The sequence below is a fragment of the Betta splendens genome, chromosome 3, assembly GCF_900634795.4.
Source record: "Betta splendens chromosome 3, fBetSpl5.4, whole genome shotgun sequence".
In the NCBI taxonomy this organism is placed as follows: domain Eukaryota; kingdom Metazoa; phylum Chordata; class Actinopteri; order Anabantiformes; family Osphronemidae; genus Betta; species Betta splendens.
The window spans coordinates 7029637-7042803 of record NC_040883.2 but is presented as its reverse complement, the minus strand read 5'-3'; the positions used below and the strand labels follow the sequence as shown (position 1 = coordinate 7042803).

At 48.9% G+C, this 13167-nt stretch overlaps 2 protein-coding genes across 2 annotated transcripts in view; both read left to right on the top strand.

Annotated features, from left to right (window-relative positions):
* itfg1 (integrin alpha FG-GAP repeat containing 1) overlaps positions 1–8596 on the top strand; it is an 85652-nt gene extending 77056 nt beyond the window's left edge. Inside the window, exons 15-18 of the mRNA XM_029143749.3 lie at positions 1108–1232; positions 4396–4478; positions 5170–5287; positions 7548–8596. Coding sequence (XP_028999582.1) covers positions 1108–1232; positions 4396–4478; positions 5170–5287; positions 7548–7607 — 386 coding nt within the window. The 3' untranslated portion in view covers positions 7608–8596. The remainder of the gene's footprint in view (positions 1–1107; positions 1233–4395; positions 4479–5169; positions 5288–7547) is intronic.
* A 1107-nt stretch (positions 8597–9703) lies between these two features.
* Positions 9704–13167, top strand: part of LOC114852293 (neuropilin and tolloid-like protein 2) — a 12613-nt gene continuing 9149 nt past the window's right edge. The window contains exon 1 of the mRNA XM_029144607.3: positions 9704–10368. Within this exon, the coding sequence (XP_029000440.1) occupies positions 10359–10368 (10 nt within the window). The 5' untranslated portion in view covers positions 9704–10358. The remainder of the gene's footprint in view (positions 10369–13167) is intronic.

Sequence of the window (13167 nt, the reverse complement as noted above, 5' to 3'; positions counted from 1 at the left end):
GCAGCGGGGTCTATTCACAGCCCACAACTGCCGTGGCCTGAACATGTGCATTACGGTGTCGCTGACAAGCGGTTACTGCACTAAAAGCACACAATACAATAAGTTACTTACTCACTTTATGCCGTTGTCTGATCAGACAATGGGGTAAAGTGTCTGATCAGTGAAATGTCCTCAATGCAAAAAGTCACATTTGTTGTGCAACATGACATTGATGGAAGAAAAAGTTACAGTGAGTTGAACTGGCCTGACCCAGGTTCTCTTTAACTGAACTAAGGTTAGGCAAAGATTAAAGAAAAGGGAGAGAGAGGCAGAGTGAGGGACGGAAAACTGTTCCAGCAGCTCCTCTCGGCCCGCAATACGCAGTCCATCCACATTAGTTCTGATCACTGGCTGCCTCTGGGCTACCTCGCCCTCCTCTCCCATCCTTCCATCTCCCCTTCCCTCCCTTTGTTTACCACGAAGAAGGCCTCAGGTCTCACTCATATGGGTTAATGTGTTGGAATTATTAGGCTAGCTTGTATGTATTAAGATAATACATACAAGCTAATGTATTGTAATTTATCATTAATTAAATAATAATTCAATTCAAAATGAGTTACCATTTGTATATGAAATGGTAAAATATTTCAGTTTGAACATCTGATATGTTGTTTATGTTTAATATTTTTAATGCGATTCAAAGCGTTGGGGGTTGGGTTGGTGTTTTGGGTGCTTTCCTCCTTGTTCCCTCATTTTGTTTACCTGCGTGTTCCTAACGGCCTCGGCAGGGCTAGATTAGGTTTGAACTAATTAACTGGGGAAAGGGGGATTTGGTAAAACAGGAGTGTAAGCAGAGATATAAAATAATTATGAAAATGAATTCATAAAAACCTATATGGAAATGACGAGCCCAGGAGAATGACCACGTCTGCCATGAGCGCAGATAGGGAGTGCAACATAAAGCCCTTAATGGGAAAAGGTTCCAGTCAAGTGTGTGGAAGCAAATGGAACGAGCTGACGGGCATCGTCTTCTGTTGCTGCTGTTGTAACTGCTGGAGGTCAGAGGAACTTTACTTTACTTTTCCATAACAAACTGAGTGCTCTCTCTCTCTCTCCCCCCTGTCGCAGCCGGCCAGCTCAGCCAGTCGGCTCACTTCTCCCTCCAGCTGCCCTACACCGTCCTGGGCCTCGGACGCAGCGCCAACTTCCTGGACCACCTCACCGTGGGCATCCCCCAGCAGGCCGGCGAGACGGTGAGCGAGCGAGCGAGCGAGCAATCGGGCCTTTTTCCGTGCAAAGTCGGAGTCCTGGAACGCGAGCGTCGGAGGCGCTTAACGTCCGCGCAGCAAGTCAAGGGAAAGGAAGGCGCATGAGCCTCGGGATGATGTGAGGAATCATTCCAAGAAAATTACCCACTAACGCTCTAAGTTATGGTTAAAAACAATTTAAGCCATTCTAAACTTTTAAAGTGTTGTAATTTTCCTACCACTCGAGCTTTATCGCATAATTGGCTGTGGATGTGAAGACTTGTTTTAAGGGTGTTTTGTGAAAATGCAGCGGAAGGATTTTCTTCAGTATCAAATTAGAAATGCTAAACAGAAACGGCAGTGTCTGTCTAATCTCGCTAAAACATTTAATTCTCGGTGGAAGTCAGAGGGTTTTTTTCTTCCAGCTCTGCAAGAAAATATGTGATAACTAGTGTTTATGTCAATTGTCACATAATGAGGTGTTCAAAACATTTGGAGTCGCACATAACAAGAGTACGTGAGAATCCTCTAATCTCCAATCTCTTCCTTTTCTGTTGTTCAGTGTAAAATGATGATTCTGCATTAGCTTAGTAAATTAGGATTTACTCAAGTATTTATTTGTGTCCGTAACATAAATACGATTGGAGAGTGAAGGAATCGACGCCGGGTTGACCAGTGGAACCCAAGTGACTTCAAGCTTTTATCAAAGATGAAGCAGAAACAGAAGGTCCTACAGCTGATGCACGTGCGTTGGCAGTGAGTGACAGCGTCGCCTGAGGAATTAGCAGTGAAACTGAAAACCCCCAGCTCCCGCTTCAGCTTCGAGCCTCAGGCACATAGAGGAAGTATGAGGGGCCTTCTTAAAGCGGAGTGCTTCCGTGCCTCCCGGCAGTCTGCGGGCGCGTGATATATTAATATAGTAGAAATTAATTGGCTTCCTTCTTTTAACCTGTTTGTGAGCTCCACTTCCACGCGCAGCGTCGGCGCGTCTCGCGTGCCAGCGCTCCTCGCTTCAGCTCCACGCGTTCGTTCCTCTTCATTTGTTCCCTCTCCCACGTTGTCACTGGGAGCATTAGACGCGACAGGAACCCCCCCCCCTCCCCATGTGGTACCGAGGTCTTCGTCAGCTGATTAGAGTCTGACTCTGAAGCTGTGGCGCACGGTGGATGCTCGTCTCACACAGGCTGCTTTGTTGTGCCCTTTCCACACACTCACTCGTTTCAATACAAAGGAACACGATTTAAATGATTTCCTCCCGCTCGCTCACTGTATGAAGCAAATTAATGAATGTCCAAAGATGCAGCCCATTAAGTAGAGCTTCTCTCCCTAGAGGCACTGTTGAGCGGAGGAACCCGTTCTACTGTATCTACCTGTAATGAGGGTGAGGAGCTTCCGAAGGCTCTTTGGGAATCGGGAGAAGGTTCAGAAACACCGAGTACGTCTTCACGCTGCTCCGTCGCCAAGTTGGGGATCGTTGTGTTTGTCAACTCTTCTGATCCGTCTTGCTCTCGTTCCCTTTTGTGTTCAGCCTGGGTCTTTATTCTTGTCCTGCTCCCGTTCTCTTGCCGTCTCCCCCGCTGTGCCCTTTACAGTACAACCCCCCCCCCCCCCCCCCCCCCCCCCCCCCCCCCCCCCCACACACACACACACACTCAATGCTGCTGCCTGCCTGTTTCGCAGAAGGAGAGGTTCTGTAAAATCTACTTGGATATCTTCCATCTTCTGTCCAATCATTCCTCTCTTTCATCCCCCCCCGTCTTTCTCTGTGAGACTCTCTCTCCTCCTGTTCACTTATCTTCCACCCAGGGAATTCCCTTTGCTGCTCAAAGTGGTTTACTTCACTAATCAGCCCCCTACTTGTCACTTTCCCTCTGTCTTCCTCACCCTCCATCTCTCTATCGGTCTCCCTCGCTTTCTTATAGTGTGCCAGTTTCCCTGGCTTTGAACCAGTGCCTCTCTTTCTCTCACAAGACTTGGGAACACTTTTCTCCTCCAAACAGCCAGATCGGATCTGCTCCCAGGCAGCGGCAGTGAGGGCTGACTCGTCTCCAGCTCCGCTCCCCCGTCAGTTGCGGCACCGACAGCGAGACAGCGGCGCTTTCCAAGAGCTAAGCGACAATGGCTGGCGGCGAGAGCGTGCTCATTATGTAAAAAGCCGCGCGCTCATTCAAAATAGCTGCAAGACGTGGCTCCGCGCGATTGATGAAGAACGGAGAGCGGTGTTTAAAGAGCGGCGGCGCTTCCGGAGAGGGCCGAACGGGAATGTGTAAATGCTCCTTCCTCCCAGCCACAAGCAGGGTGGCAGCTTGCAAATCACCGCGGTGATGCCGGTCTCCTGTGTGACCTTTGAACCCGTAATGAGCCTAAACGCTGCTTTGGATGCCTGAGCAGGGTCTGAATCAAGACAAGTCCCACTGGGTGGGGGGGGTGATGATGATGATGATGATGATGATGATGATGATGATGATGATGATGATGATGATGATGATGATGATGATGATGATAGCTCTTCTAGAAGTAAAAGCTGTGTTCTGAGCAGATGTGATATGTCATGGTGTATGTCAGACTCCATGAATGGATGCCAAACCCGAGGCAGGTGGCTCCTTTCGTGCTTTTTCATATTCACGTTGTCATATTCAGAAAGCTACCGAATGCCTCTTTGTGTCTGTAGCACCTTCCTGCTTCGTCAACGCCTTTAATCCGCTTCCTCCCTGTTTGTGTTTTTACTTTCGTCGACTGTAAGAGAGCAGCGGTTGTTTCAGACAAAGATTGAGGTTAGAACCTTTGTGGATGGCTGAGCTTCCTCACACGCAGCCGCAGATGTACTTAATCACACATGAAAACACCTGCATGCACGCAGACACACACACACACACACACACACACACACACACACACACACACACACACACAGGCGCACCAGGAAAACAGTGAGAGTAATTTATTTAGAGTAGCAGGTTGTCTGAGATTTAAACGTGTGGTTAAAAATAGCCGTCTTCTGAAGCTAAAGAAAACCACAGGACCCTATTACACGGCCCCAGAGGACGTAACATACATACAGTACCGTGAACGTGTGTGTCACTTATGGGAGTCTGAATATTTTTTCTGCTGCTTATTGTTACCTTGATGCATCACGTGTACAAATAATTGTTTTTTTTTACCTTTCTAGGAACCCAGGAACCAGGAGTGGACGGCCATCATTCCCAACTCGCAGCTCATCGTCATCCCCTTCCCACACAACAAACCTCGCAGGTTCGTCAACGCGTTGGCATACAGCGGGTCGTTAGCGATGGCGATGGGAGGCCCGCTGTTGCCGTGGAAACCGCTCAACGCTGTAGGCGCTGCTCAGCGGCGTTACCTGAGCGCGAACCAGATGCGACTCGCGCACTCCCCGGCCCCACAGCACGCGTTCCCGCGTTATTATGACATCGCCTCGCGTGTAGCGCGAACCCCAGGGGGAGCTCCAGATGGTTATTCAACACGGGGCGAGCGAGCGAGCGAGCGCGCGCACGTGCACCCGCCTCCGTGCAGCCACGGCACACTTGTCTGCTCGCCAGGGCTGCTAGACTCACAGTGAGCGAAATAAGGGATAATAGCATAATAACAGATGACGCGTGTTTAAAGCCACCTACGGCGTTATCTTAAATATTGTCATGTGGTGAATTTTGCTCATTTCATCAAGAGGCCAAACTGCTGGAATAACATAAATGTAACGGGGCTCTTCACGCAGTTTTTTTGCAATGAAGAACTTGCAGCAATGCTCATTTATTCATTTCACTGCAATTAGGACACGATTCCAGCTCATGTGTACCATTTGGTAGTTACATTGTTTTTCCACATTATGATTAAACATGATGGCTATTCCTATATGTGCGCTCTCTCTCTCTCGCTCTCTCTCTCTCTCTCTCTCTCTCTCTCTCTCTCTCTCTCTCTCTCTCTGTAGTTGGAGCGCAAAGTTGTACCTGACTCCTAGCAACAGCGTGCTGCTGACGGCCATTGCTCTGATCGGAGTGTGTGTCTTCATCCTCGTCATTATAGGCATCCTCCACTGGCAGGAGAAGGTCAGGGGACACACACACACACACACACACACACACACACACATACACATATACGAGGGTGTGGTTAATGTTGGTGTCTTCCTGGTGATTTACGGCTCGGGCGTGCGTGAGAGGGAGCAGATCGGTCACCACCACCAGCAGCAGATGGGTAACGTTGTCCTGTCCAGCCCCCCCCCCCCCCCCCCCCCCCCAGTCCCGCCACCGTTGTTCCACCTGGATCCATGTAAAACCCACTTGTGCGTGTCCTTTTGCTTTTTGCTGTGCTTCTGCCCACACTGCGGCGAGGCTGTCGGCTGCGCTGGGCTGTGAGTTGCTGGCATCTCCGTCGAGCCATCTGCCGCGCGCAGCGTGCGCCCTTAATGCGTACCTCTGTGCGCGCGTCTGCTCGGAGGATGATGGCATTTGTGCATGGTTACACACGCCGGAGTGCTGTGATTGCCCTCTTTTTGGGGAACGTGGGTGCGCGCGTCGGTGTCGTCTGAATGGACGCCGCGTTTAAAAATACCGCGGCCGGTGTTTGAACTGAGCATCCGGAGTGGATGAAGGCGGCAGGACGAGGTGGGTGGGAGGAAATGTGTCTGTAGGGGTGAAGCCTACGCGAGTTGATTAAAGGAAGAACGAGGAAAAGATGGATGATAAATGTTAATAGATGGCCGTTCACTTCACTGAAACTCAGATCTGACACGTTGACCTTACAAAATGATTAACTGTTGCCAAAAACCTGTTTGCTTTCAATCAATCTGTAGTTTTCTCGGGCTGATGAGTTAAAGCGGTCAATGCATATCTGCCCTGTCTGCAACTTGTCTCAAAGTAAAAAAGCTGTACAAGCTTCTCAGACTTGATTTGGGCGGTTTGGCATATTTTGAAAAAGAGTTCTTCAGTCTGCTGATTTCCTCTGTACATTTGTGCCTTATTGAACCTCTCTTGAGCGTTTGAGGCCCCCTTTGTCAGACATGTTGCTTAAAGTTATGCCCAAAGAGTTCACTTCCCTGTGATGGACTGTTGACCTGTCTGGCGCATGCCCCGCCTCTCGCCTGATTGACAGCCGGGACAGGCCCCGGCGTGACCCTTCTGAGAACTAGAAGCACTGCTGTGTTCAGACTGACAGCTTTGACCGGCCTAACTACCCGACAACGCCCATTCTGACCAACTCACTGATGTGACGTTCAGAGAGTTTGGATTAAGGGCGAAATCTATACACTGATCATCAACCCTCATGTCTCATCACCCGCCTCCTCTTTCATGGCAGGACATGCACTAAGGTCAATTCAAGCCCACTGACTGACATTTGGCATTTTCCCGTTTGCACTGCCGCCTCTGGTATTTGCTCGTCTAATAACAAAGTCAGGTGGAGGTCACATGCACAGGGGCATCGACGTGCTGTCCTGCCTAACAAGCTAACGGGGCCTTTGCACAGCTCCCGTGAACTTGTGTGTGACGGCAGATTAATTGAAGCATAGAGGGGTTTTAAAGGGAAACATCTGGAATTTTGTTTTTAAAAAGTTAAAAATATAAGCATTAAAGCTGAATAAAATCAATGTCATTATCTTCTTCTTTCTGGCCTTAATGAGTCGGCATTCAACCCCAGTGAGATTAAAAGTTTACCTCACTGTAGCTTCGCGCCTGGTTTTGGACACGCACTCACCACCGCATCATTAAGACCTTTAGATGGCCACAAATCAATGCTCTGCAGCTTAATGATGACTCGGGCTTCAGGATGACAATTTGGCGCAATCCCCCGGATAATCAGCCGGAGCCGCCCAGCGGATCGGTGGTCCTCAGGACAGATCATCACAGCCGCCCTCCTGCCCCTTAAAACATGGAAGAAACATGCGCTCAGTCGATATGAGGCAGCGAGGACTTAGGAGCTAGAAAAAATTAAAAATGGATGCTCATATTTTTCCACTTCTTTTAAGAATGGGTATCTGTGACCCCACAATTTGAATTGCAGCCTTTAAATACTTACAAAACATCTCATCCTCTTGTAAATAGTATTGCAGTTACAGGAGGAAAGGAACAGATTATTACTACTATTAACACATTATATAATTAAATCTATTTATGGCCGTGAAATCATATCAGATTTCTTGTAATCCTCTCTGTTCATTATTAGCTATTGAAGCGTGAGACGGCTCAGTCGGGGCCTGACTGTTCACATTGCATTTGATCTCGAGTGACTGAATGTTACATTTCAATCTGTGCCGACTGTGATCCCCGCGTGGAGAAACTTTGACCCTTTGCCTCCGTGTGTGTTGTTCAGAAAGCGGACGACCGGGAGAAGAGGCAGGAAGCGCACCGCTTCCACTTCGACGCCATGTGAAGTTGGAGCGCTGCATCCTGGGAGACGGTCGCTCCCCGTTCTCCTCCGCCTGCCCCCCACCCCTTCTCCACACACACATTTTTATTCAGTCTCATTTCAAGGGCCAATAAAAGGATCCTCGATTTTCCCAAAATGTTTCTTTTTGATATTTTTCAGTCCTCGAGTTAGATGTGAAATATTTATGTCCCATTTCATTTATTCATCCCAGTGTTAGAAGTACAGAAGCTGCAACAAGGCCATGGAGACTCAGATAGAAATCCTAATGACGATCACTTACAAGTGTGAGGCGGGAATTTCTCCGGACTGGCTGTTGTCAGCAGCGTGATCATCATCATCAGTGCTGTGATAATGAGTGGCCACACGAATAATGAGTTTGTGAATGAACGGAAGCACGTTTGGCACCGGGTGGTGATAAGTGTTGTATATTTCTTACCTCAAATCCATGGGGGTGTGTTACTGTCCACTGTCTTTGCACATTGAATCAACTCTTTCAATTTCCATTTGCCTACAGTTTTGTACTTCCACATCTATTTTATGTGCAATTAAACTGAACTGGAGGCTGTAATATTAATTACGGCTAAAGTCAGGTGAATAAAAAAAACATTTTTCATGTTTCCGTTTCACTACACGCCACCATGAATGGCGAGTGCCACAGTGCATGATGGGAGTGCCAAAAAAAGCTTCATGTTAATGGTTTTGTCTAAACACTGGTTGCTCTGCTGAATGAGGCGTTGGCTTGTTTCACAATGTAGATTCATTTCTGTTGTGTTTTTAAAGCTAATTGGCCGAAGCGCTCTGCTCTGTTCCCATACTTATTCTACACGAACGAGCTCATGCTTGTTCAAATGTTAGCACTTTTTGGCTAATGATTAACTGCGAGTGTATGTAATTTATTTGGTTTGGTGGATTTGATTTGCAAATGAATGTTCCCGCTACAAAATGTGTTTACTTACTGAGGGTGAGAATAAAGGTTCTGATGTTTAAATCAACTCTGGGTTTACTTTATGGACTGTTTGACTTCACGTTTTTATTGTACTATTGCTCGCTCTCTCTCTCTCTCTCTCTCTCTCTCTCTCTCTCTCTCTCACTTGTTAAATCAAATTGAAGATCACATCCCATTTAATGCCTTTTTACCAGCATTCCTTGTTTATTTTGGGAAGCCACAGGGAAAGTTACACTCCAAAGAGCCGTTTTACACACTCCCATTATCTAGATTTGTGTCTGGTGAAGCAGCCATGATATCAAACCCTCTTTAATTTCCCCCAGAAGGACCCCTGAAGACTCCTTTGGGCTCCCCTCCGGGCCCGGCGCCCCTCGTAGGAAGCACCCTGCTAAATAATGCACAGGAGTAAACCTGGCATGGTTGTGTAGTGTTTACCGCTCAGGGTGCACAGTTGGAAGTGCCTGTGTGGGCGCTCTCTGGGAGTTCCAGCCTCCTCCCACAGTCCAAAGACCACCAAGTTGATTGGTGAGTATGAATGGCTGCCTGGTATCGCGTTAGCCTCTGAGTGCACCCCCCCCCCAATAACACAATGACACCTGTGACTGGCCCAAGCGCTCCTGCAGCCCTTCCACGGAACATCGGCGAGGATAATGGAGGTGCAGGTTCTTGAAGCTCGGCAGCCTTCAAACAGATCACAAGTGGGAGGGCGACGGCGACATTTAGCACTGTCAGTAGCTGGGTGTGTGTTTGCTGGTGGAGAGACATAGACGGATGAGGGGGAAACTTAAAACCAGGAGGAGGTGGGGCAGTGCACGCTGTGTGAAGCCCACAGTGAAACAGAGGAGAGCTGAGAGCACCTGGTGTAGCTATAAAAATAAAAGCATGGGCAAAATGTAAAAGACAAAAGGTTTGATAATGTCTGCAGTAAAATGTCAGAAAAGGAGAAGAATATGCATGTGTTTAAATTATGTTCATGTTCATATGTGACCACCAGTTTGTATTAAGCAACAACCATTCACGCACACACTCCTGTGCAATTATCTTTATTTCCCCGTACCTTTAATCTGGTTGCATGTCATTCTGAGAGGAAGCTCACACAGACCTTCGCAGGCTTTACACAGAAGCGCTTGGCTGACCACAGGGGTGAGGCGTTCGTGTTCCTTCCTCTTTAAGCATCTTTTTAACTAACTGTGGTAAAGTAGTCGGGTTGACGTTGTCAAGACAATTTTATTTTGAAAGATGTGACCGGAATAGAACGTTCTTCTTTGCGCGTCCGCGGCCGACGCTCAGGACAAGCCCCTCATTGATGTAAGCAGTGCCCACGGCTTAAATGAGCCTCGTTCAGGAGGAGTGTTTCTTAGTTCTGACACGGACAGGGAGCGAACAGGGTCGGAGTCTCCCCCCTTCCTCCTCTCCTCCATTTCTCTCTGTCTCCCCCCCATCCATCTTCCAGCGGTATGCGTCTTTTGGATACCTACCTCGACTAGAGCGCGTCACTCGGCCCCGACCGCTCCATCTCCACATGCCACCGCCACTGGGGTCCGCTGGATGCTGTATTTACGCTGATGATGCCTGGCTAAAGGGCTCGCGGCAGTGCTCAGCTTGCAGCGCAACGCAGCGGGGTCGCGTGGCGAAGAGGAGCTCGGTGCAGCCCGTCGTCTCGGTGCGTGGCTCCGCGTAATGGATTTACTGTGGTCGGGGGAAAGTTGGATTTTGTGAGACGCGCATTTTGGAGACTTAAAATGGAGAGAACGGCGGGGCGTTTTTAGAAAGGTGCTTTTTGGCTTGGAACCACACCGTCAGAGGAAATGCACAGAGGTGAGTTGCGCGCGCGCGCTCCCCGAGCATCCGCGGAGCGCTTCAAGGTCCGGTGCCCAAGCGGAACAGAAATACCGACAGTTCTTTACATTGGATTACATGCATTGTTAATTGTATATATTGTACATATGCCACTGTGTTGCTCATACAGTTCATTTCATATTTTCAGTTACAAAGCCACGAGTGTGATGTGAAATTGTAAGATCGTCCCTGCGCTCAGATTCCTCGTTTTATGAATTTTCCTTTAATCAGTAACAGCGAAGCCATTGTTGCGCTAAATACATCAAGTCGCCTTGTCGCGCCTCTTTCTCTCGTCCGTGTTTGTTTTTAATATCAACTCACTCTCACGTGGATGAAATATGTCGGATATAAAGCCCACATCGATCGGCACCGATCGCCGATTCGCGTCACGGTACCTGTTCGGTCCGTTTGGACGCTTCAGCCGAAGCCACCGCGCGTTCTTCTTGGGTTCGTTATAAAAAGTAAACTTAAACAGTCGATCTGCAAATGTTAAGGTTCTGTGACGTTTGAACGGAGATCCATTAAAGTGATCCAGTATGCGCTCATTTGCCCATCGTGTGAAAATGGACCAGAGCCGGAGCGGTTTGTCACCAGCCAGCCTGGGTTCCAGCAGCTGCGCCGCTGAGAGCGAGATCTGATTTATTGTATCAGGCACTAAAGGTCAAACACAATTGAAATCCGTTGAAGAGCAATAAAACCCTCAGAAACTGTTACGTGTTTCCAATAAGAAGACGTAAACGCACACATGCTCCTGGAAAGTCACGTCTGGCCGTTTCGTGTCCCATTATGTGTCTTTAACGGCCCCCAAAGCGCAAATCCTCATAAATACTAATTGCGCTACTTACTCCCCACCTCGGTTGCTACACTAACGCACTTCTGTTTGCGTTCCGTCCACCCGCACGCGCCACGAGCCCCCGTGCGTGTGCGCACTCCAGCTCCGGCCGCCGTCTGGCGCAATCGTCACCCGAGGCACGTGCCGCGGCGGCGTCAGCAGCGGCAGAGTGCGCCAAAAGACGCCTGAAGCCTGCGTGTTGCGCGCTCCGACAGCTCCCCGCAGGTGGTGCGGTTGCGCTGTTCGCTCTGATTATTGGCGCAATCAGTGCGAAAGTGGCCACAGGTGCAGCTCTTTGCAGCCGCTGGCGCGTTTTAACTGGAAGCGTCGGCGGATTTGCGGACGCAGGAGCGTTGCTTTAGCGCGTCTCGCTCGTTTGGAGCTCACAGGTCTTTTCTCCGGTTGCTGGTTTGTATAGAAGCGGCCTTTACGCTGCAGCCTGTAGCGTTAGGCTCCATTTTAATTGAGCGCACACCTTTGCGTTCGGTCAGGATTGAGGTAAATGCGTTATTATTTCACTCCCCAGTCCCTGCTGGTCTGGTACTGGTGGCATCTAATGGTTTTTTAGCCAACATCTTAAACTTTATCACTTTGCTCGTAGACTGGAGGACGTAAAACTAATGATGTTGAAAATGTAGTTTGCTCAAGAACTCAACAGGAATGAGACAACAGGCCCTCACTGACACTTCATTAGTTGCACCTATGAGCAGCTCTGCTCTGCTGGATTTTACACATAATCCTGTTATTTACCACAGAAAACAATCTGTTAGATGAGCGTTCACCACCACCCAGCTACACTTTGTTCTCAGTGCTGAGGTGCAGCTTTAATTTGTAGGAGCTGTGCTAAATATTTTACCGTGTGATGCCATCACCAGTCACAGCTAATATTTCAAATGAAGGTATTTTTTTATAGAATCTGTTTCGTTAATGTGTTTTTCTACAACGATAAAAAGAATCCTGTTGTACATTTAGTCACTTCTTGAACGGCCAATAGCACTTTGCAAGTGTTTCTGTGATCATCAAGATTTAGAGACAGATTCTTAATCTGGAACGCTTCAGTGGGCGCCCAGGGCGTCCTCCTCGTATCTGGTTCTTGAGTATGGGTGGTCTGTTCTCCCAATGTGCCTGTGGTACTTCATGCTCCCACCTATGGTGCTTCATTGCAAGATAATGGAGATAGAAGTAATGAGGATTCTAGGGCCTGAGGGCTGTGTGTGTGTGTGTGTGTGTGTGTGTGTGTGTGTGTGTGTGTGTGTGTGTGTGTGTGTGTGTGTGTGTGTGTGTGTGTGTGTGTGTGTGTGTGTGTGTGTGTTGTTTTCGCACATCTTCCGACTGAGTCACTTCAGACATGCATGCTCACTGGTGCGATGCGCTCGCTGCTTATGTTAACCGAGCCTCCCTCCTCCTCCCCCCTCTCCCCCTTTTTCCCTCCCTCGCTCTCGCTTCCTACCCTACCCTTCCTTTCCCGGTGCCATTATGCAATATGCCAGGCTCACGCTTGCTCTCTAATTCGATGTGAGTGGGCCTACAGTACCCATTACGGACTCCGCGGGGCTCAGGTCCGCGCCGGCTTATCGGAGCAAGGCAGTGTCAGAAGCTGTAACACGCCCCCCCCCCCCCCCCCCCCCCCCCCGTTGCAAATATCATTGTAATAAAATATATTTTACCTTTTGTCTGGAACCGTGGGCCACACTAGAAATCCCTTCTTCTCGGCGGCGCTGGAACCCTGGAAGCCTGTAATCCTCTTTTTTCTGCTCATGTTTTATGTTGCCGGAGCCCAGAGGCTGCAGATTAGTAGGTTACTGTAGCATCTCACGGCTGGGACCAAGGAACGCCGGGTTCCGCTCATTCACCGCTCTTTGCCAAATAATCCTGTCTTCCTTCAAAATCTTAGCAGTAGTGGTTCAGCCTGTGCTGGTTCCAGTCCCACGTTGGTGCTAACCTGC